At 43.7% G+C, this 25,122-nt stretch overlaps 1 protein-coding gene across 1 annotated transcript in view; it reads left to right on the top strand.

Moving 5' to 3' along the window:
• Positions 1–24,820, top strand: part of LOC123374539 (guanylate cyclase 2G-like) — a 40,884-nt gene extending 16,064 nt beyond the window's left edge. Inside the window, exons 9-22 of the mRNA XM_045024607.1 lie at positions 149–298; positions 1,231–1,314; positions 2,324–2,428; positions 3,467–3,538; positions 6,164–6,332; positions 8,890–9,045; positions 10,674–10,851; positions 12,030–12,170; positions 13,308–13,500; positions 13,876–14,050; positions 16,774–16,872; positions 17,830–17,921; positions 19,194–19,301; positions 22,410–24,820. Of these exons, the coding sequence (XP_044880542.1) occupies positions 149–298; positions 1,231–1,314; positions 2,324–2,428; positions 3,467–3,538; positions 6,164–6,332; positions 8,890–9,045; positions 10,674–10,851; positions 12,030–12,170; positions 13,308–13,500; positions 13,876–14,050; positions 16,774–16,872; positions 17,830–17,921; positions 19,194–19,277 (1,698 nt within the window). The 3' untranslated portion in view covers positions 19,278–19,301; positions 22,410–24,820. The remainder of the gene's footprint in view (positions 1–148; positions 299–1,230; positions 1,315–2,323; positions 2,429–3,466; positions 3,539–6,163; positions 6,333–8,889; positions 9,046–10,673; positions 10,852–12,029; positions 12,171–13,307; positions 13,501–13,875; positions 14,051–16,773; positions 16,873–17,829; positions 17,922–19,193; positions 19,302–22,409) is intronic.
• Positions 24,821–25,122: the final 302 nt, after the last annotated feature.

Raw genomic sequence — 25,122 nt, forward strand, 5'->3', positions numbered from 1 at the left:
TGGTAAGCACTGCAGGAAAACCCATTACTGGGTTTCTTCCTCATCAGTTTGTCTTTGTCAATATGGGCAAGTCTTAGGTTTGTCAAAATTTAACTAGGTTATTTATGAAGTTTTAACAGTATCACGTCTCTTGTGTTTTCTCCTAAAGGATCATTTTGAGCTATCACAAACAAGCACACCAGTGTCTAAAGGACAAGAAAGTGTTGGGTCCAGTTTGATATTTTCAAGCAATTGGCAGTCTGGGTTGAAGGACAAGCAGGGGAAAGATGTATTTTATACCACAATAGGTCTTTACCAGGTACGACTACAAAGGCAGATTAGACGAGATTCAGTAGGTGTACTTTCTGCTGTTATGTTAACTGTGTCCTTTTTGGTTTCCTTTGTGCGGCTTTGGGTGCTCTGTACAGGTGAATAGGGCACAAGATGGCCAAAAGAATAAAAGTCACAATAGTTCTCAGGATTCACAGGTAGGACTGTGAAACTGATGGTACTAATTTACTAAGGTTACTGATAAATATCCAACTCTTCTTTGCCAAAAATGGCAGATTGCAGAAATGTCCTATATGAAATTTTGACAGAGATGGAGTCAGAGTTTTTGGGTAGCATAATTGGCCTTCCAAAAGCATGACATATCTTATGAGTCTTAACTTACTGGCTATATAATAAAGTATATATACTATGACAGCATTACAGTTCTTGGCAATTCCTCCATGAGTACATAATTTCATCTGCAGAAAGTTGTTCTGAAAATATATGCTATATTGATTAACATCATTGGGCAGCATGTTATACAAGAGAACCTAAATTAAAACCACTTCTGGACTGAATCATCTGTGATAACCATTGATAATTTGACTGTTAGCACAGGATCTTCATTTGACTACCATGCTTTGTTACAGTCAGCTGGTTTCCCAATATAACTTTGGCATCTTTCCCTCAGAACTCTTAAAAATTGATTTAAAAGGCAATTTCAACTTTGTCTGTCACTGGGCAAGTTAGTAATCCAATACCTTGTACAGTGAAGCTCATATTGGTCATCTCTTATGGTTGCGTGTCTGTACAGGGAAAGGTACTTTTAGCCATTTTAACATATGGGAGTTCTAAACTTCTAAGCACATACTATGTTTTCTCATAGGTGCCTTCATAACCTTTTTGTGCAGATCTCTTCCAAACAGCTTCTGTGTTAAAGTACTATATGTTGGATTCCACCTTTCTGAATATTTGTTTCAGGGAACTCTTGTTGCAATCGGGTACATTGATAACCAAATAGATGCCTGGATTCGGAAACAGTCAGTCCTTCACGAAGTTCAGATGGTAAGGTTCAACCTCAACATGATCCTCCCATGCCCGACTGAAATGAAATGCAAATTATGTCACAAACATACTGTAGGTACTGCTGAATCGGGCAACTGGTCCATCTATCTTTAGCAAGCTGAAATTCACATCCAGAGCCTGCAATATTTTGTTGGTGTTGAATTTGGGAGAAGATTGGATTCTACTTAGGCTTCATCAGTGTCATGCATTTTGGTTTTGAGCACCTCTATATTAAAAAGCTATTGACAAGTTGGAGGAGAAGACCAATAACAAATAGGACTTAACTGAGTGACAGGAGGGACTGATATTTTAGGAGAGCTCCTGGGCCAGATTGTGATACCTTTTCTCATGTTGAGTGTTAATCTTACTCCGAAGTAATCCTATTGATTTCAATGGGGCTAATCATGGTTCACGGTTCTATTCAATGTGAGTAAGGGTGTCAGGATCTGTCCTCAAAGGACTAAATATTTATACTGTGAAGATAAACCAGAGAAATAACTGCCTTCTCCATCTTCAAGATAGAAGCATTAATAAGGGAGAGGAATTGTCCAGGGTGGTCCAATGGGGTATTTTTAGGGGCTGTGAAGAAGATATTAAGCTGAAATAATGGGGATTGTCCTAATAGTGGTAATCTATCAGGCTAGAATAGACTCCTGGAAATGGTGGAAGCTCAAATGCTTGAATCATCTGAAGCAAGACTCGTCTCAGGAATAGAAAATATATTGTAGAAGCATTTCTGAACTAGCCAGGTTTGGACAAGGATGAGCTAATGACCTTTTCATTTCTACCTTGTAGGATTCTTCTAGTACACAACGACTAAGGACCAATTCAGGGATGGTGCTGTAATGTAAACAAATGTCAGGTTTCAGAGTAGCAGCCGTGTTAGTCTGTATCCGCAAAAAGAACAGGAGTCCTTGTGGCACCTTAGAGACTAACAAATTTATTTGAGCATAAGCTTTCGTGGGCTAAAACCAAACAAATGTGTTTAACGAGGCCTCTTTGCTTTCAGATGCGCGATTTGAGGCATGAGAATCTGGTGACCTTCTTTGGTATATGCACTGAAATTCCAAATATCTGTATTATTACAGAGTACTGCAAGAAAGGAAGCCTAAAGGTGAGAACACCAGCATCATTTACATCAATAGCCTTAGGGTTGACTTGTAAGAGAGCTCGCAAAAGAGCTGTTCTGAGCTCTAGCCAGGTCAGCCAGGACTGATATTTCCCCCCCCACTTTTTGTTTGTTAGCTGTTTTTGCTGCCTACTCTTGCTCTGTTGATATCAGGACTTTCCTGGCTTCTAATAGCTAGGACTTCAAGTGCACATGTCCCTTCCTACTCCTCTGCGTCTTCATTGCTTTAGTGTTCAGTTCTTTCTTATGTGCAACCATTTTGTGAATACCAGATGTGAGAAGCAGAATAGCACCCTGGAGAACAATAAAAAAACAGAGACATTACACCACAGAGGCAGTGAGTGTTAGGACATCTTATTTACCAAGAAACATCTTATTTCCTCAGCTTATTACATAAAACATAAGAACGGCCCTACTGGGTCAGACCAAGGGTCCATCTAGCCCAGTATCCTGTCTTCCGACCAGGGCCGACTCCAGGCACCAGCTTGGGGCAGCCCCTCCAGAGAGAGGCGGCATGTCCACCTATTTGGTGGCAATTCAGTGGAGGGTCCCTCACTCCCGCTCGGAGCAAAGGACCTCCCGCTGAATTGCCGCAGATCACAATCACGGCTCTCTTTTTTTTTTTTTGGCTGCTTGGGGCGGCAAAACCCCTGGAGCCGGCTCTGCTTCCGACAGTAGCCAGTGCCAGGTGTCCCAGAGGGAATGAACAGAACAGGTAATCATCAAGTGATCCATCCCCTGTCCCCCATTCCCAGCTTCTGTAATTTATTGTGTAATAAAGTTCTACAGAATTTATGTGTAAATATTGAATCAAGGTTGGAATTGCCGCTTGCCCAATAGTGATACATGCAGACTATTCTCAGCAACTGCTGATTTGGAGACCCATACACGTGTATTAGGAAATAAGTTTTCCATTTCTAATAAACTTTCTCAGAGCAAATAGGCTGAGTTCAGTTCCATGTGCTCACTGCATCTCAGTCTGAGATTCAGTCCAATGTCATTCTGAACGTCTTTGTTTTTCAGGACATTTTGAGGAACTCGGATATTGAATTGGATTGGATATTCAAACTCTCCCTCGCCTATGATATAGTCAATGTGAGTATGACATTGAATTGTTTTTTTTTATAGAAAACCTTATTTAAAAAGTTATGGATCCTAGAAACATTTATTGCTCTGGACTTTGAACATGCCAGAGACAAAAATGAGAATAATACACTATCCCGTTGGAGCCAGATGGAAGTGCCGGGTTTGCATTTGATAGGGGGTTGAGGAAGTTGTTATTGCAAATTATCCTTATTTTATTGCATGTATTTATTTCATTAATTTGGGAGTTCTGTTGCAGTGACCTATGCTTACACCATTAAACAAACCCCAAATTAAACATTTGTTACACATAGGAAAAAAGAGGGGTGGACAGTTAAAAATAAAATGTAAGAAGTTCTAAAGTTTTGTGAAAATTGTTTGACATTGTAAGCTCTTCAGGACTGGACCGGCCATTCAAAAAAGAACTAGGTATGTTCATGGAGGATCATCAATGACTATTAGCTAGGATGGACAGGGATGGTGTCCCCAGCCTCTGTTTGCCAGAAGCTGGAATGGGCAACAGGGGATGGATCACTTGATGATTACCTGTTCTGTTCATTCCCTCTGGGGCACCTGGCATTAGGGTGACCAGATGTCCCGATATTTAACCCTTTGTCCCATGTCCCAATCAATGTACAATTGGGACGCCATTTGTCCCGATATTCAGGTAAGGAGGCGAGCTGCGGGGGAGGTGCCGACTCCGTGGGTGCTCCAGGGTTGGAGTATGGCTGTTATTATGTATTTACTACATACAGCTTTGCTTGAAAATTTATAGATGCTTCTAAACAGGGGGAAGGGAAGGAATTCAATGCTGAGTGGCAGCTCTTACCATTTTGATTTTGTTGTTAAAGTCCGATTCTGGTTTGTGTGTTGTTAAGACACAAGATGGGAGTGAGGAGAAAGGGAGAAAGATTAGCAAATGATACAGCTTCTGTTTCTGATATTTGTTGGTCATTTACTTGAAGACCCGTAGTGCATGGCCCGTGACTCACGTAGCCACTTTTGTAACCTGGCTTTATTCGCCTGGCCCTGGCAAATATTTCCTTACATGCCTTTGTCTGGTTTGTGGAAGTGAAGGGACTGTCCCCTTGTTGAGGTGCTCGTGCTCCCAAGGCGGGCAAGAAGGAGTATGGCCACATCCAAAGGAATAGGCCACACCATTCTAATTCATTCCTTATTAATTTTCTTCTTCAGTAAGGAATGAATGAAAAGTGCTAAGTAAAATGATTTGTTTGTGTGAAAAGGCCTCTCTGTATTGGGGCTCCATTGTGTTAGGTGCTGTACAAACACACAGTAGGAATAAGTGCCTACCCTGAGGAGTTTGTAATCTAAAGTTTTGGTCCAATGATTAGGGCATAAGTCTAAGATGTAGGAGAGAGAGGTTAATTTCCCATCTCTGCTACAGACTCTCCTATATGATCTCGGGCAAGTCACCTAGGCTAGATTTTTAAAGGCATTGTGGTGCTCAGTGTCACAATATCTAACTGATTAGGAGTTTGTCTTGTTTTCAACAGTGATTTAGGCTCTAAGCACCTAAATCCCTTTTGCAAACAAGACAGACTCCTAAATCAGCTGGGCATTACAATGCTGAGTGCCACAATGCTTAAATACCTGTAAAATTCTGGGCTTAAGTCTCTGTTTTGCAGTGCCCCGTCCATATAGGGATAATAGTACTTCCTTACCTCACAAGGGTGTTGTCAGGATAAATATGATAAAGAATGTGAGGTGCTCACATACTATTGTGATGGGGAGTGTCATATTCCAGAACAACCTCACCTGTATTTCTCTGCAGTGGTCCGGCAAGGGTACGCACTGTCAGGTTTCCAGCTCCCCTGCCTGTCACCTCTCACTCTCACCTCACTGGGGTATTTCCAGGCTGCACAGTCCCATGACTATACTGTGTTATTCCCAGCAGAGACAGACGGCCCAAGCAGGCCTGCTTGCTTTGTCTTCAGAGACGGTTAGCAGTACGACTGCCTACAGTTATATGTTACTGCACATCTCTTTCTAAGCAAGCCTGTTTGAGTCTCAAGGTAAAAGCATTATAGAAAAAACATATTAAAATCAATACAAGAACCTACACGCATGCCAACAAGCTTACCAGAGATCACCCCTACCCCAACATGGGCTCTGGTAGGAACAGTCCTTCACTATTCTGTCCAAGCAGGGGGCTGGAACAATTTGTATAGTGGGGGTGCTGAGAGCCATTGAACCAAACTGTAAAACCTGTATGTGATGGAAACCACTTCAAGCCGGGGGGTGCGGCAGCACCCCTAGTTCCAGCACCTATGCACTCAAGGGGTTTCCTTGTGGTACCAAGTTCATCATAGCTTTAGCTCAGAACAAGCATGCAGTCTTTTGGGGCTGGGCCCTCAGCAAGCCAAGTTTCTCCAAACCTTCCCTAAGAATTGGGGCTCTTCTTAGAGCAGGGCTCCCAACTAGCATAGATACAATGAGATTTAGGGACGGAAGCCCTGGTGTTTCTGACCAGAACCAGCTGAGCCAAGAGCTGGTTACACTTGCTGTTTCTTGCACTGACAGCCAAAACTAGATCCTGCCATTCCATTGTGGGTATTTCACTCTGCCTGGTGCTTCTATAGCCACCACTCTATAGTCACACTGTCCCTGTTTTTGTAGGGGATGTTGTTTCTTCACAGAAGCCCATTGAACTCCCATGGAAATCTGAAACCTACTAACTGTTTGGTGGATAGTCGCATGCAAGTGAAACTGTGTGGATTTGGGCTATGGGAGTTTAAGTATGGAAAGAAATACCGAGTAATTACTGAGAAAAATACCAACTATGCAGGTAAGAGGATTATACAAGAATTACAAGCACAAGGGATGCACCAAAACAACGATTGATGGATTCCTCTAGCACAGGGGTCAGCAACCTTTCAGAAGTGCTGTGCTGAGTCTTCATCTATTCACTCTAATTTAAGGTTTTGTGTGCCGGTAATACATTTTAGCGTTTTTAGAAGGTCTCTTTCTATAAGCCTATAATATATAACTAAACTATTGTTGTATGTAAAGTAAATAAGGTTTTTAAAATGTTTAAGAAGCTTCATTCACAACCTTCAGGTTGTGAAGGCTAGGACTATAACAATGTTTAAAAGGGGACTGGATAAATTCATGGTGGCTAAGTCCATAAATGGCTATTAGCCAGGATGGGTAAGAATGGTGTCCCTAGCCTCTGTTCGTCAGAGGATGGAGATGGATGGCAGGAGAGAGATCACTTGATCATTGCCTGTTAGGTTCACTCCCTCAGGGGCACCTGGCATTGGCCACTGTCGGTAGACAGATACTGGGCTAGATGGACCTTTGGTCTGACCCGGTACGGCCTTTCTTATGTTCTTATGTTCTTATGTTCATTTAAAATTAAATTAAAATGCAGAGCTCCCCCCTGGACCAGTGGCCAGGACCTGGGCAGTGTGAGTGCCACTGAAAATCAGCTTGTGTGCTGACTTCGGCACACGTGCCATAGGTTGCCTACCCCTGCTCTAGTGGATGCTTTCCTTCATACTGGGCTTCACATATATTTTATCTACAACACCTCTTTGAATATTGGTGACTGGAACACAGCTTTTGGAAATTACAGATGGGTTTTTTTTATTCCAGTAATGCTGCATATAGATGAGCAAATAGCAGCAAATAACGCATATGATCAGTTTTGGTCTCTATTTTGCTCAATAATTGTCTCTGAGCAGCTTATGATTTTCTACAATTTATTTGTTGTTTGAAAATGTTTGCTGATAATTTTGGTGAATAATTTTTGGTCTGTAGCTGTGGATGAATTAAGGCATAAATGATTGAGGTCTATATAATCATGACTGGTGTGGAGAAAGTAAATAAGGAAGTGTTATTTACTCCTTCTCATAACACAAGAACTAGGGGTAATTAATGAAATTAATAGGCATCAGGTTTAAAACAAATAAAATGAAGTATTTCTGCACACAATGCACAGCAAACCTATGGAACTATTTGCCAGAGGACGTTGTGAAGGCCAAAACTATAACAGGGTTCACAAAAGAACTAGATAAATTCATGGATGATAGGTCCATCAATGGCTGTTAGCCAGGATGGGTGGGAATGGTGTCCTTAGCCTCTGTTTGCCAGAAGCTGGTAATGGGCAACGGGGGATGGATCACTTGATGATTCCCTGTTCTGTTCATTCCCTCTGGGGCACCAGGCATTGGCCACTGACAAATGACAGGATACTGGGCTAGATAGATCTTTGGTCTGACTCACTATGACCATTCTTATGTTCTTATAGACCTGTGCCTAGAACCCCAGGTTCTAGAATCATTTCATTACAGGAGAATTGCTGCCTTTATTCATTAAAAAAAAAAGAGAGAGAGAGAGAAACCCCCCAATTCTAGCCTTTATAGTTGCAAAGAAAAGCTTGAAAATGTGACTCAAGTGCAACTGATGATGTGAAGTCTGCCTGAGTCTGTAGCTGGCTGAAACAATAGCTCTGAGATGTGTTAACAGCCTCATGCATCTGAACAGGGTGCTTACTCCAAAGGCCCCAACTGTGAGGAGTCACGCCGATACCACCCTCTAAGGTGTTGACTTCTCCCCAGCCCACAAAGGCCTCACTACCTTTGTGTATCAGAGTATCTTTCCAGGCACAGTTTTATTTTTCAGATATAGGCAAACAAATCCCACCACAGTTCCTCAGTCCACTCTGGGCTACAGCTCCCAGGGGATTTCCACCTTTGCCTTACTCAGACCCCGCCCCTTTTAACAGAGCAGCACCTCCCAGGTCTTTCTCCCTAGACCCCCTACCTCCTCCTCCCCACCCCCCGCGGGTTCGCACTGCCCCGCCTCCTGGGGGGCTCTGGCAGCCTTTCCCAGGGAACTTCCTGCTGCTCTTGCCTCCCGCTTCCAGACAGCCTGGCTCTTTATGGCTGCAGGTGCTGCTCTCCCCTCCTAGTTGGTTGAACTGGGAGACCCTGTTCTAGCACAGGGGAGCTGGGTCTGCTTCATTTATGCCACCCTGTGACCCTGACAGGGGACTCCACATGTGGGCCTTCCCCTCCCAGCTGCTGGGAGCCCATTCTCTGCTTTTACCCCTATTCTCCCAAAGGGGGTCTTGCTGCCACTTCTGGGGGGAGGGGGAGAGGAAGGAGTGCCCTTGCTGCTGCCTGCATCTCTCTAGCTAGCTACCAGGCCGTGGTGTTGTGTGGATGAATGAGTGCCTGCAAATGGCAGAGAAATCCTCAGTTGGACGACACTATAAAAGCACAAACCATCCCATATCGTGTTCAGAATTTTAAAAGGCTGTCTAGCCTGTTCTTTGCCGATGATGAGTTTGACCCAGGTGGAGCACAGACTTCCTTGCTGTTTCCTATTTTGCCTTGTAGATCTCTACTGGACAGCCCCAGAACTGCTCAGGATGGGGGAATTTCCATTCCATGGGACCCAAAAGGGGGATGTCTACAGCTTTGCTATAATTATGAGGGAGCTGATTTATAACAATGAGGATGGCCCGTTCCAAGACCTGAACAAGGAAGCAGAAGGTAGAACTTTGTTCCTCTCTTTGTACTACATTTTCAGACGGTCTTCCCTCTGTGAGCACATTTTTGTATCCTAGAGTTACCCTAAATGTAGTAGGTCTTCACTGCAAATAAAATGTGTTTTAAAATTCAGATTAGCTGTGACCCAGGCTTAGGTAACTGTGGTTAAAATAGCAGTGAAGATACAGTTAATTCAGGTTAGTAGGTAGTGTTCAGCCCCAGCTGCCATCTCTTTAATGTTATTTTAACCCAGATTAGCCAGAGCCAGTTAGCTACTCTGAGTTAGGAACACACCTTTAATTTGCAGAGTAGATGCACCCTTGGGATGCAAGAGACTTTTTGTACGCTGAACATTATGAATGAGTATAGACAGATCATTGTATTGCTTAACTAACTGCTTGCTAAGGATAGACACCTTTGGTCTTTGGAGAGTCACACAGGCTTAACTGTATATATGTTTTAAGTGATTTGGCAATTTTGCCTAATAAATCATAAGAATTTAGAACTTAATCTGAGCAAGTGCTCCAAACTGGTTGCCTAACCCTGTCTTGGTTTCCTGTCACTATTTCTCATCGCTTCCTGCTTTATAAGAAAAAAACAAACAGTTGCTTTATGTTTAGCTTTGTTTCAAATACAGCAGCAGCTGTCATCTCCCACAAACTCCTATAGCCCACATATAGTATCTCCTTGAAGTGCATTACTCATAGGAAAACCTCTCTTGTTTGACCTTCTATTGATCTGAATAAATTCCATGTTGTCTGTTCCGTTCAGATAATAGGGCTCTATGTACCTTTTAATCTGACTTTATGTGCAAATTAAATTAATCACAGCAAAGTGAAGTGTAGTAACTGCTCAGCTGAACATAGTACCAATGAAAACATCACACCAGTCACATGTTGGAGCTACTCAGCAGCCTGCAGTATTATGGCATGTGCCAAGTTACTACAACTACACTCTGAAATCCCTGTATCTGAGGCCTCATCTACACTTGGCAGGGGGATCGATCTAAGTTACACAACTTCAGCTACGTGAATAATGTAGCTGAAGTTGACGTACTTAGACCTACTCACCATGGTGTCTTCGCTGTGGTGAGTCGACTCCTGCCACTCCTCCATCGACTCCACCTGTGCCTCTTGCGGCGGCAGAGTACTGGAGTCAATGGGAGAGAGCTCAGGGGTCAATTTATCGTGCTTAGACTAGACGTGATAAATCGACCTCCCCTGGATTGATTGCTGCCCGCCGATCTGGTGGGTAGTGTAGACATACCCTACGAGGAGAAAGCATTCATCTATAGAGACAGATTTAGCCTGTAGCTTTGGAGGCACAATTTCCCCTAGCGCTCCAGGACGTGTGAACACTGCACCTGTGGGATGGTACGAATGGCTTCCTTCTTTGAAACTGGCCAGCTGCATGGATTGCATAGAAGAAGCAGACCCTAAGGTCATCCAGGTGAAAGACTGATTTTCTCTGACCCTTATGTGAGATGCATAAGAGAAAAGGAAGCTCCATGCACTCTCTGTTTTTCCTTCTCAGACTCCTGCATTAAGGACCAGGACAATTTGCTCCAAAGTTAGGGACACTAAAATAATTAATAGACTCAAATCCTGATTGATCACATTTGCTAAATACAGAGATAATAAACCGACTCAAGGACCCAACTGGGCCCGTCCCACTGCGGCCATCCCTCTCAACAGAGAAATGCAGTGAAAGGATCATTGCAATGCTTAGAACTTGTTGGGATGAAGATCCAGGGAGAAGGCCAACATTCTCCTCTGTGAAGAGAGGGTTAAGAGATGCAAGCCCCGAAGGGTGAGTCTCTCTTACCTGTCTGAGAATGATACCAGATATACATTGTGCTTTTCATCCAGGAGGCTCCCAAAGTGTTTTATAGATAGCATCTATTACAAAGGGGTTACTCATACATGGCTGAAATGCAGCTGCATCAGAGATGGGATGTAGCAGCTGTTTAACAGCCCACAGCACCACTGCAGGATAGTTTAGAACAGGAAGATAAAGACTTAGATTTTCCCAATATCTCACCTTTCAGACTATAAGGATAGTAAAGTTCTGGACTAGACTTCCAAGAGAGGTTGTGGAATCCCATCACTGGAGGTTGGACAAACACCTGTCAGGGACGGTCTAGATTACTTGGTCATGTCTCATCACAAAGGGATGGACTAGATGACCTCTCAAGGCCCTTCCAGCCCTTCATTTCTATGATTGTATGAATAATGTCCAGCTGAAACCATAGTTGAGGGATGGGGTGGTAGGTTAAATGGATGTAGTTAACTTGAAATCTAGTCAGTTTTTAGAAGAGAGTTTAAAGTTGTTTCCAAGTACTGTAGCTCCTCCCTGTCAATGTTTGCATTTTTGCAATCACATTTTTCCTAGTGGTGAAATGTTTTTCTTTCCTCTCTTGAATGAAAGACCCACATGGTGGAAACTGTGGGCTATACAAAGTAGACTGAACAAAACAGGCAGTTAATGCTCTAATCTTTTCCACTTACAGTATCTTAAGTGTTACCAGTAATAAGTATGTAAAAAAAAATCAGACAAAAATATATTTAAGTTGATGATATCTTTAAGTAGTTAGCATATAATTATCCACAGCGGAATTTGGCTGGGATGCCAGGATACCACTTTGAGTCTTGTAAGGGACTTTGATTTGATGTTTCATCTGAAAATTGTTCCTTCTGGCAGCACAGTGCTCCCAAAGACTATGTGGGGGCATTGGGTCAGTACTAACACTATCTGCAGTGTGTATAGTCTCCAAGGATATTTCTTATCCAAGTTAAATTATGAGATTTTATGAAAGGCCCATAATGGGGAGTAGCCAAGTATCAGAAGTCATTTCTCCCCCATGAACTCTAGATGCTAGAGGGGATCTTGATGGAAATGGAAGTGGAATACAATTCCCATCCATGTTTTGTATTACTTAGTGCTATTATGTAAATTAAAAACAATATTTGTTTGAACAATTCCATTAGCCACATCAGCATCTTGGATAACATGGTAAACAAACTGGAAAAGTATGCCAATCACTTGGAGGATGTGGTGGAAGAAAGGACAGCCCAGTTGGTGGCAGAGAAGAAAAAGACAGATAAACTTTTGTCAGCAATGTTGCCCAGGTAATCAAACAACTGTGATTTGTGGACAATAGAATTTGGTGCAAGACACGCTGGGTATGAAAGGCTCTATCTCAGAATGCGTTGCAAAGTACTATAGTCACTTAAACACTGGTAGTACAGCCTCAAGCTCTAACTAATGAATGGTAATTAAGCAATGAATTATTATTATTCGTTATATTGTGATAGTGCCTAGAAGCTCCAGTCAGGGTCCAGGGGCATTGTTCTAGATGTTGTAGAAACCTAGAACAAAAAGACTGTTCCCCGAAGAGCTGACAGTCTAAGGGTACGTCTATACTTACCGTCTGGGTCGGCGGGTAGCGTTCGACTTCTTGGAGTTCGATATATCGCGTCTAATCTAGACTAGACGCGATATATCGAACTCCGAACGCACTCCCGTCAACTCCGGAACTCCACCACCGCGAACGGCGGTGGCGGAGTCGACGGGGGAGCCGCGGACTTCGATCCCGCGGCGTCTGGACGGGTGAGTACTTCGAACTAAGGTAGTTCGAGTTCAGCTACGCGAATAGCATTGAGTTTCCCCACAAACTCATACACAAACTCATACTCACAAACTTGCGAATAGCGTAGCTGAACTTGCATACCTTAGTTCGACCTCCCCCTTAGTGTAGACCAGGCCTAAGACAAAGGACTACAGCTGGGTACACCAGCCATGAGGAGCAGCAGGAAACAATCAGACTGAACTGTTCAACATAAGCTGTGGTCTTAGCGTGCCAGCTCCTTTACTCCTTGTCAAATATTTTGTAGGTCTAGCCTGAATCCAGGCCAACCAGCATTATTTTAAAATGTGTTTCATGCCATCAACTTCTTGTGCTCCACTGACCTTCACCCTCACACACCTCTCTGGCAAGTGGCCACTTTTCTCTGTTGCACCTTCTTTCCCTCCAGTAGATGCTTTAATTTGGGGACCTTTTGCCAAAGTGGAAGCTGGTGTAAATCCAGATTGAATCTGGTTTGGGGATTTTTAAGGCAGGCTTAAAAGTGCTTTAAACAGGCCACTTGGTGTGTTTCCCAAACATGCAGGATGTTAAGGCCAAATGGATCTATTCTGAGGGGGAGGGAGAGAGAGAGCAAGTAAACAAACATAAAGGAAATAATCACTTTCTCCTCCTGTCCCAGCTTTATCAGAGAGCAGCTCATCGCTGGGAAATCCGTGGAGCCTGAGAGTTTTGATTCCGTGACCATCTTCTTCTCAGATATTGTTGGATTCACCAATTTGTGTTCTCTCAGCAACCCCCTGCAAGTGGTTAATCTCCTGAATGACCTGTATAGCCTGTTCGATAACATCATTAAAACGTATGACGTATACAAGGTGAGACACGCTGCTCCTCTGGTTCTCAGGCAGCACAGTTGCTGGGCCCAGTCCTGCAAGCAGTGTGTTTGCAGAACTTCTATCCAAGTCAAGGGAAGTTTCCTGGAGAGAGAGAGAGTGAGTGCTCACACAGTCAGGCTCCCCTCTCTGTAGTCACTTGCATCCAAAGCCCAGTAATATCACTGACTTGATACTGTTCCAATTGTAGATGGTTGAGTACAATCAGTGGCAGAACCATGACTAGAATGTAGAAGATCTTAACTGCCGGTTTAAGCTTAGTCTGCTAGTTTGCACTGTCTCTAATACTGGCTACTATTTGCCCTGGGCCCCAGACACGTAACGTGCTGCCTAAGTGTTTTGTTTTCCTTGCTACAGGTTGAAACAATCGGAGATGCTTACATGGTTGCCAGTGGCCTTCCCATCCGCAATGGAATGAAGCACGTTGAGGAAATTGCTACAATGTCTTTGCACTGCCTCAGTGCAATGATCCCTTTCAAGATAGGGCACATGCCCGAAGAGAAGCTGAAGCTGCGGATTGGCATTAACACAGGTAAGTAGCACGAGTCTCATCTGCTTCTGATACTGAGATTTGTTCTCGGTCCATATAAATTGAGCCACAAATACATAATTCACATGTTTGCATCAATTCGTAATTCACCTCAGGATGAGTCAAGCATCAGGTTAAGATGAGCCAGGAGAGTGTTTTTTAAGGGGGCTTATCCTCCAGTCCTAATTCAGCCAAAATTCCCCTCAACCTTAATTTGGATTTTTGCCTGAGTAAAGAACTGGTGGCCAAATGTTTGTTTTAACCTTGGGTATGGAGTTCATCCTTAATTCACTGTAGCACGTATTGAGCAGTTACAGCAGGAGACAGGGAGTTAGGAATTCCAGATTCTCTTCATACCTCAGCCATGACTTGCTGTCTGACATTGGCTACTTACATAACTGCTCTGTACCTCAGTTTTCCCATCAGCAAGCTGGCAATATTAACATGCAGTGTCCTCACGGATTGCTGGGGAAATGTATTAGTTTCTATTTTGTATTTTATTTCTATTAGTTTCTGAGATCTGTGGTTGAAAGGTTCTGTCGAGGTGTAGAACATTAATATAAAACATTCAGAAGCGCTATCAATGCTCTTTCCTGTGTTTGTAAATCACTGTGTAAATGTACAGTGCTATGCAAACATTTTACGATTATAGTAATGTTGGGCTTCTGCTTTAGTTCTCATCTAAAGAATGACACTTCCATTCTTAATTGGTGCTTTCCATTTCCTATCCAAGCAATACTAGCGCAGCTTGGAGTCTATGCTGACAGAAGAGTTTGTGGGGAAACTCAATGCAGCATATACCAGCAAGATCACTTAGAAGTGCATTTCAGTGGTAGGACTCTTCCTGAAAAGATAATGCATGTATTCAAGGTCATCTCACAAATACTGGCCTAGAGCTGTAACATTACCTACCATTGGAGCTGTAATTTCTACGGCTGGGCAAAATTTTTCAGATGAATAGTTTATTTGGTAAAACATGCAGTTTCAGACAACATGAAACTTATTCAAAAATTTGACACAAATTTGCGAAATAGTTTCATCTGCAAAAATGGAAGAGAAGGCCACGTCCCCTATAACTTTTTGGCCCAGTGTATGTAGGGCAGTCACCTGGGATATGGGAGGCCTAGGTTCTCAAATTGACAGAGGTCAGGAAGAAATCTCCCTTATGAGCAGGTTATTACACAACTGCCTGCTGCTATAGAACGTTTTGAAGCTTACTCTGAAGCATCTGGTACTGTTGGAGTCAGGATGTTGTTGTAGATGGACCACCTGTTTCCTTTAGTATGACAGGAAAGCATAATCCCAACTATACATATAAAATGATGGGGTCTAAATTAGCTGTTAACACTCCAGAAAGAGAAATTGAAGTCATTGTGGATAGTTCTCTGAAAACATCCACTCAATGTGCAGCAGCAGTCAAAAAAGCGAACAGAATGCTGGGAATCATTAAGAAAGGGATAGATAATAGGACAGAAAATATCATGTTGCCTCTATATAAATCCACGGTGTGCCCACATCTTGAATACTGTGTGCAGTTGTGGTTGCCCCATCTCAAAAAAGACATATTGGAATTAGAAAAGGTTCAGAAAAGGGCAACAGAAATGATTAGGGGTATGGAACGGCTTCCGTATGAGGAGAGATTGATAAGACTGGGCCTTTTCAGCTTGGAAAAGAGATAGCTAAGGGGAGATATGATAGAGGTCTATAAAATCATGACTGGTGTAGAGAAGGTATATAAGGACGTGTTGTTTACTCCTTCTCATAACACAAGAACTAGGGGTCACCAAATGAAATTAATAGGCATCAGGTTTAAAACAAACAAAAGGAAGTATTTCTTCACACAACGCACAGTCAACCTGTGGAACTCCTTGCTAGAGGATGTTATGAAGGCCAAGACCATAACAGGGTTCACAAAAGAACTAGATAAATTCATGCATGATAGGTCCATCAATGGCTATTAGCCAGGATGGGCTGGAATGGTGTCCCTAGCCTCTGTTTGCCAGAAGCTGGGAATGAACAACAGGGGATGGATCACTTGATGATTACCTGTTCTGTTCATTCCCTCTGGGGCACCTGGCACTGGCCACTGACAGAAGACAGGATACTGGGCTAAATAGACCTTTGGTCTGACCCAGTAGGGCCATTCTTATGACAATTTCTATCTTCCTTTCTCAGGGTGTTTCAGTGACAACTGCAAAGGTTGGGGAAATTGTCTAAATATTTTGATCTTCATACATGTCTCAGTTCTAATAACACAACTAAGCATTTCTATGCTGTTTTAATAATCCCTAACTCTTTTTCCTCCATTGATCATAAAGAGCCTTACAAAAGAGGTCAGTATTATTATCCCCATTTTACAGATGCATAGTGAGATTAAGTGATTTGTCCAAGGTTACCCAGCAGGTCCCTGGCAGAGCTAGAAATTGTACACATGTTAATTTTTATAGCAACAGTAAGATTAGCTAGGGATTGCTGCCATGTTCGCAGTTGCGGGAACTGAGACAATAAGCCATCAGTTGAGCAAGTCAAAAATGGAAGTTGGCATCAAAGCTGGGATTAGAATTTAGGAGTTGCACATACCCATGCTTGGGCTCCAGATAGGAGACTATGACACTCTTTCATTTAAACTGCTTCTCCAGTGCCTAGTTAGGAGTCCCAGTGCGGGGCAGAATTGCTTTGCATAACACTTTCTGTCTTGATAGCTTGTGCTTTGTTTTGTACTTTAGGACCTGTTGTTGCAGGAGTGGTGGGAATCACAATGCCACGGTACTGCCTGTTTGGAGACACTGTTAATACAGCATCAAGGATGGAAAGTACCAGTTTGCGTAGGTACCATTTACGACGGGTTTGCAATCATCCTTCATGGAATTGTTTTTAACCACAGATAGAGGCAGTGTTACACTTAACCCATTGTTAATTGACATTTTTTTGTGTCAAACCTTTGCTATACAATGCTCTGATAACCCAGTTTGATGAACCCTGAGGGTGTCTTACATCTGAGATCATTGTTGTCAGATAACAACCACCAGTTCTTACATGGTGCGTTTCATCAGCAGATCTCAGAGTGCTTTACAAAGGAAGTCAGGATCATTATCCTTATTTTACTGTGGGGGGAAAGTGAGGGATGGAGAGGTGAAGTGGCTTGCCCAAGCTCACCCAACTGGCCTGTGCCAGAGCCAGGAATAGAACCCAGGTCTCCTGAGTCCCAGTTCATTGCTCTGTCCACTGCTATCCACAGTGACAGTGTTTCATGTTTCACAACCAGCTGGGATGTTCAATCTTTGAAGAATTTAAAATGAACATGGTGTTTTGTGGGTTTGTAACTGCCCTCAGACACACATGACTGTGCATCATAGACCCTATACTGCTACATGGAGAGGTCTTTGCTTGCTCATTTCTTTCCCGCTGATGCCATGAAGCTCTGAATGACCATATTGTGCAGCGTAGTGACAACTGCAAGGACCTAGATAGCCATGGATGTTACAATGCCAAAAATGAAACAAGAAAGTTTGAGGTTTATATAATAAACACTGTGCTTTTGCCCTGGAGACCATTTCTATCAAGTAACTTCATTTTAAATGTAGTCAGACTAAAGCCTAAATCTTAATTACAAACCCTTCTGAACAGGAGGAAAGATTCAGGCCAAAAATGAAACACAGCCTTTAGGAAGCTAAACGTTAGGTTCTAAAAAGATTGATCCTGCCCCTTTAACTAGTTAATCCTCCCCAGCCAGCCAGTCATATACATTTATAAAATAAGTAAATAGATTTATTTTGCTGTAGCTCTCCGAATCCATGTCTCCACAACCACTGCTAATGCCTTGCAATCCATCGGCGGGTATGACTTGCAAGAAAGAGGGACCATAACAGTAAAGGTATGAACACTGAGAGTGCAGAATGGGAGCCTATCATGCCAAATAGGTAGATCTATTATATTAGCATATGAAGGACGTCCAATGTATGCAGAACATATGCTTTCCTGGATATGAACTGATGTTAATGCATCAGTGTAAAAACAAAACAACCAACATGTAGAGGTGTTCAGCACTATGGTGTGACTTAAATCAGACCCTGCCATTGTTTTGTATATGATTCCCATCTGCCTAACATAGGACAGTGCTTTGCAAACTAGAATTAAGCGTTCCAGAAAAACAGGACTCAATGATGTGAAGTCTTTGTGCTTTCACAGCCCTTTCCATGTCTCACGTCCTTGGATCCTGTGCCTGGCTTCTACCTTGTCATGCTCTGTGTTGATATTACTATTCTTTATTGCTTATGTTGCTGGAGTACCTTGAGGCCCCAATAAGGGACCGTGGCCTCATCATGCAACCACTGTACCAAGGTATAACCAAGAGATGCTTCCGGCTCCAAAGACCTTACAGTTAGAGCTTGCCGGAAGTTTTCCAATGGAACAGTTTCATTGGAAAAGACCCATTTCTCAAACCTGAAATGTTTGACAAAAATGGTTTGAGGTCCAGGGTGCGTGGCTGGGGCGTGGGCAACCCTAGGACCCAGGTAGTCAGGGAGTACGGAAGGCCTGGGGTCTCCTGCCCCAAAGCAGTTCCTGTGGTGGGCTTGCCTCGGAGCTACAGACACTGGGAGTCCAGGCAGCTGCTGACTGAAATCAACATTCGTGTAAATTTCACGAGCACAGTAGGAATTTCAGTAAGGAGCAGCCATGGTTTCAGGCAGGGCTGGTCTTAGAGGTGGGAAGTCAGGACCTCTACCCTGAGCACTGACATTGAGGGGCACCGGATCATTGCACTTGGAGGTGCAGGGAGGGAATTGGTTTGATTTTTGTTTTGGTCTTTTGGGTTTTTTTTTATTGCACCTTTTGAGTATGGGGGACACCGAAAATGTTTTCTGTCCTGGGTGACAGAACACCTAGGGGTGGCCATGGTTCAAGGGAGCCTATTTCATTTTGAAAATGCCACATGTGGATGTCGCCAAAACCATTTTTTCCCCAAGATTTCCAGTTTGGGGGAACCTTTGAAAAATTTGGAACAAAACCAAATTCTGAAATACCAAATTATGCCACAATCCAGAGATTCCTAGTTTAGGTCAACTCTACTTACAATCAATGCGAGTTCTCCCCGCCCCCCCAGATTTCTTTGTACTACTCCATCTTCACTTCTTTCTGTTGTCAGGGAAAGGGAGAACAAAGAACATTTTGGTTAAAAGGAAAAGCTGACCTTCACTTGGCTTTCCCAGAGTTCAATGACGAATTGTGAGGCCGTTTGAAGGAAATGTTGCAGGTAAGATAGTGATAAGGTTTTCGTAGGGAAGGGTGTTAAATCCATATGCTGATAATGCAGTTATACAGTTCAAGGACTGGAGGAGAGAGTAATGTTGATCTATTCAGGGCCGGCACAACCCATTAGTTGACCTAGGCAGTCGCATAGGGCGCTAACATTTGGGGGGCGGTGACCGTGACAGCCGGATCTTTGGCTGCCCCGGTTGTCGGTGGTATTTCGGGGGTGGGACCTTCCGCCGCCTAGAACTCCAGAAAAACTGGCGGCGCTCCTGGGTCTGTTGAAGCTACTAGGCGTGGCATTGCCTCTTAGGAGGTATGTTTGTGCTGCAGCTGGGAGCGTTCCTCCCAGTCCAGGTAGACAGGAATGCACTAGTTCTGCTTGAGCTAGCCAGCTAAGAATACCAGCACATCACGGGCTAGACACCAGAGTACAAGTCCACCTGACCCCCTCGGTCCCTACTTGGGTGGCTAGCCCGCGCTATACTGTCCACACATGCTAGTTTTAGCATGCTACCTTGAGCAAAGCAAGTGTTGGTCTGGCTGCTTGTGCTGGGAGACATGCAGTGTAGACGTATCCTTATTGAAATATAGGAGATTTTGGAGTCACTAACTTGACTCTTCGGGGTGGTTTATATCAGTGTTGCTCCATTGACTGCAGTGGAATTACGCTGTTCAGGATCTGACCCTATTGTGTGTTATCCAAATAGTCTAGTTCCAGCACGACAGTCTGAGTTCAACAGAGGCACGGCGGTGTAATGGCATCGTGGTGCATGAGGATTGTGAATAACAGTTCCTGGGCTCTGAGATGGGATTATCACTTACAATAACATTTTCAAGCCACACTGTTTTGGTTGTTCAATCTGAAAACAGCAGGTTATTCCTTGCCCATTAACTCCTAGACTCACTTGAAACTCAATTCACCTGGGGTCTATGCTGGCATAGAAGCGTAACCAAGTGTTTAGTGTGTGTTACGCACCCCACCACCACGTGGCCAATCCGCACAGCATCTGGGTCTCTTAAAGCTCCCAGTTATAAGCCAGTACTTAAACTCAAGTTGTAAAAGTTTTGGCGCTCCTTGGCTCAATCTCTGGTCATGACCAAAATGGCAGTTGTCACAGATGCACATGAAGAAATATCCATTAAAGCCAATGGGAAGTTTTCCTTAAAAATCAGTGGTAGGCTATGACCTTTGGTACATAAGAAATAGAGGGAATTAAACTGGTCTTTGCACCACGTTACAGCGTATTCACTGGGTAAAATTCAATTCTGTCATAAACGGATGAGATAAGTAAGATCTATATGAGCAATTCATTTGGCCTACAGTCTTTCCCCTATGAGGATTATTTGGCTTGTTGCATTAAAACTTTGGCAAATCCTATATCTACCCACAGGAGATGCCCTTTCAAAGCAGATGCAGTTCTGTATCTTCCTATCTATGTTCCCTTCCTAGTTGATTAGAAGACAAGACAGAGAGTATGTTGCAATCCTATGCAGTGTAGTCTTTAAGAGGTGAGAGAAACATTTTCACCACCATAGCCCACCAAAAAGATCCTGGAAACAGAAAGCTTGCTATGCATTTCAAAAGCTTTATATAATTAGGAAGGAAAAAGGTCAGGAAACATTTGCACCGCTCTGCTGTGGCACATCAAGAATTTGGAGACTGGCATTTTTCTTTTCAAGATATTTTTGCCTTTTGGTTGAGATGTAAAACCCAAAAGGCCAGATTTTCTGGTCTGCAAAGGCCTTTTTGTGCAGCACCGATGGCTGCAAGTGACCATAAAACTAGAGAATGACAGTGGAGAATCCACCCTGTTCAGGATAATTCTCTACTTGTGTACACCAGCCTTCCCCTCCCACCCAGAGTAAGGGGAATGAGAGAATGTGTGTGAGATGGGGTGAGGAAGAGGCATAGCAAAGCAGAGCTCTGCTACACCCAATCCTCTTCTGGTGTAAGGCCCATTATACCAAGCACAGGCAGCCTGGAAATGAGGGAGCCATTGCAGCTGTTAATCTCCATGATGGCTGAGTACAGCTCAGGGAATGAAGAATTAGGACCACCCTAAATTTCTGGGCTAGGTGGCTATGCACTGTTACGCCACATTCCAACCAAGGGCGGACTGAGGGGAAATAATTCTTACAATGTGTGAAGAGCCCAGTCCTGAAGTGCTGATGTGGTCAAACCTTTCTTAACTTCAGTGAGCAAAACTCCCACAGCTGGACTGCAGCATTGGAGCTACAGTTTTTTAATCCGTTTGTAAAACATTTTGGGATCCTTCTGGAAGAAAGTCACTGTCACAAGATGGGCTGGCCCTTTAAGGGATTTGGACTCAGCTCCACCTGTGCCTTGTCATCAGGACCCTGGTGTTGAGTCTGGGCTTCAGCTGATGGTTGGGTCAGTTGACCAGACATCATGTGATGGTAGCCCGTTGGCAGGGCTTCCTATGAGAGAGAGCCTGTTCCTTCAGAGAGAGGGAGGCCAGGAGCTAGGACAGACCTGGGAGAGGGCTCTCCAGACAAACCCAGAAGGGACCTGGCAGAGGTGCCCTGCTCAAAGGGATGCAGGGAGCTGAGCGAGAGAGAGCTGAGGTCCGAACCTCTGATATAAGGGGATCTGGGGAGAGAGGCCTGCAGGGATCTGGGGAGAGAGAACAAGGAAAAGGGCTTCCCTTATCAGCGAAGGAAAAGGCCTGGCTGGAACAACTTGCAGTTAGTGGCAGGAGCAGAAACCTTAAGAGATGTAACAGCTGTCAAAGGAAGAGGTTTGAGGAAAGAAGCCCAGCAAGGGGCTTAAGAAACTGGAGTGGGGAGACAGGAGAAAAACTTGTTTTAGCTGCTATTATACATCTTGCTTTTTTATAATTGTGGTGATGTGTTAATAAACCCACACCCCAAGAGGGGGTGGTATTAGACTCACTGGGCGCAGTTTTTGAGAAACCCAAGAAGGGAAAACTGAGTCAGAAGCAGGGTTCCATGCTGGATCAGGCCTGACCGTTACAGTCACCCATATAAAAGAAGTCCTCATCTCCTCTGCGCTGAAAATTGAATTGTACTGTGCTACTTCTCCCTGTGGTACTTGACACTTTGAATGACCATCACCTTCTCGTTGCAGTAGGAGGAACTCGTTGCTGGGGATATTGAACACAATATAAACTGAGGCCATTTGACTGCAACATGGAATGAATGGAAGACTAATATCGTAGTTCAAACATTGCACTGATGTGTGCAGAGACCTTCAGAACTAGAGTTCAAGACAAATGTCTTCCTGCCCCACCAACCACAGCAGACCCCAGTCTTCTCTCGTCTTGGAAGGTGAACTCTCGTAAAGGTGAAATAGATTGTTGTGAACAACATGGGCTAAAAGCTCTCGCCACCAGCCACATTCCAGAATGAGCTCTCAGATACGAGTAATGTAAACAGCAATTAAATGGGGGAAATTAACAACCATGTGCAGTATGGAGATGAGCAAAATGAAGGTTGAGTGCACTTTCACTTCTCTGCATCACAGGCCCCATTAAATAATGTTACAGGTCTTTCCCTTGTAGGTCAGAACATCCCTGGATTCCCTGGGAATAGCAGCTGGGTCGCCGCTGCAGCCTGTACACGCTGTTCCAGACTGGTTGAGTTGCCCCCTTTGGGGCAGGGACTGCCTTGGCTGAAACCTCCTAAGGATCTGTATACCCAGTCACAAGCCCAAAGCCAAATCACTTCTGAACTATGGGGAACGACAGATCCAAATTTGGATCAGGATCCAAACTTTGTAGCTTGTGTTATGACCACATGCAGCTGGTTGCGTGGGCTAAATCGGGAGTGGTGTAATATCAGCTTGGCGGTAGGGCACTCAGACGCTTGGTTCCACGACTGGCAGGGACTGTGGGAATTCTGTGATGCACTCAGCTCCTGGGAACACATGGGTGTGAGACTCCCCTTGGTGCAAAATAATAGCTGCTGTATAGTCAGTAGCAGCATTAATGAACCAATCAAGGGAGCTCAGTTCAGACATCCTACACAAGAGTTGTGATACCAGACCTCTGATACAGGGATAGATAACCAACGCAGACCAAAGAACCTGCCTTTGGTGAAGGTGCAGGGTAGACCCAGAGCCGATACTGTCTAACCTTCACATTTCATGACATGAGCACGTTAATCCCTTCTGGCATGCACAGGCGGAAAGCTTTAGGCAAGAAAGCAGCTGGGAGGAGTTGCTGAAACCTAGTGTTCGGGGAGGTGAGCAAATAAAGAATGAAAAAAATCCGTGTGAAACTTTTTTTGAGTCAAGATGCTCTGTGAATCTCTGAAACATTCAACAGGATCTGCTGTGGTCTAGGAAATATCTCAAAGCAGGAACATCTCATTGAAATGTCTTCCCATGGGCAGTTTTAATGATATGAACAGGCCTAAGTGAGGAAATCTATCCACCGAATGTAAAACCAACCTAGCTAGAACAATTTGTCTGGAGAGTGTGCACTATAGGCTCAAAAGGCTAAATACAGTCTGATTTGATACTATTATATCAGAGGTCATCATGGTGGATTCTGTTTGTCACTTATTTCAGCTAATAGGAATCCTTGCTTTAAGCTACTTATAAATTAAACTACCTATATTAGATGCCTTACACACCTATTTAGGCAAATGGTGCCCAGAGTGATAGAGAACCTATGCAGAATTTGAGAATAGTGGACATACAGTATCATCTCTAAATACTTTAGCAGGGAATAAGAAGGACAATAAGTTTGAAACGTATTTTACTAGAATTACTTCAGGGTTTCCCCCCTGCATTAGCATGAGCGGTGTTGACTTTCATGTGCTGCCATAGTTTATGTAATAGGTTAACACTGAAATTGTACGTTATTTTTTTTACAGTGGTTAAGTACTAGATGTGCAATGTCAAATGAATTATTAACTATTGTTGTTATTAATTATATAATTCTGGTAGCACCTGGAGGCCTCAACCAGGGCCTGGGCCGCATTGTGCTAGTGCTGTGTATGGTTACATAGTTCATGACCGCCCCTGCCCCAAGGAGCCTAGGGTCAGACAAGGTGTATCAAACAGGTGCAGCTGCGAGGGAGTGGAATGGAGAAGCCATAACAGGATATTAGAGCATCAGTAGCAATGATCCCAGCAAATGAAACGGAGAAAAGGAAGCACATTAAAATGGTAGCTTGAAAAGGATGCAGCTCTTACAGGAATTAGGCAGGGTTCAAAGGGGGACAGCATTGTTACATAGCTAACAAAGAACAGACAGAGTTAATGCAAACAAAGTGCATTGGAAAGGAGATAAAGCCTGATGCCTCAGGCTTTAAACCAAACTTGATTAGGGATTAGGATAAAACTGGCATGTGAGGCAGATGACCCCATCTCTTTTTGCACTTTTGTGTGAAGCATCTGCTGGAGACAGGATTCTGGACTAGGTGGATCTCAGGTCTGATCCAGTCTGGTAATGTCGATGTTTTTACTTTAGTTCTGTATGTCCTGTACTGTATGTATAGATATGTGTACTGCTGGCACTGGGATTAATGGAGGCAAATAAAAACTGACTGTACCTTCTGTATTTATTTTAGTCTCTTTTATCATAGATACATAAAAGTTTGGTGGAAAGACCTATCCATCCATCTCCTGGCCCACTGGAAGAATGTTCCTTTCTGGACATTTTCAAGTGTTTTGTCCCATCTGGTTTCGAATGTGTCAACCAATGGACCTTCCATCACTTCCCATAAGACACTATCCTACAGCCCAACACACGTCACTCCTGGGAAACGGTCATGTCTCCCTCTAGTGGGAGGCCGCAGAGGTGATAAATACCTGCCACCTACTGACAGCTAAG

The sequence above is a fragment of the Mauremys mutica genome, chromosome 7 (genome assembly GCF_020497125.1).
Source record: "Mauremys mutica isolate MM-2020 ecotype Southern chromosome 7, ASM2049712v1, whole genome shotgun sequence".
NCBI classification, from domain to species: Eukaryota; Metazoa; Chordata; order Testudines; family Geoemydidae; genus Mauremys; species Mauremys mutica.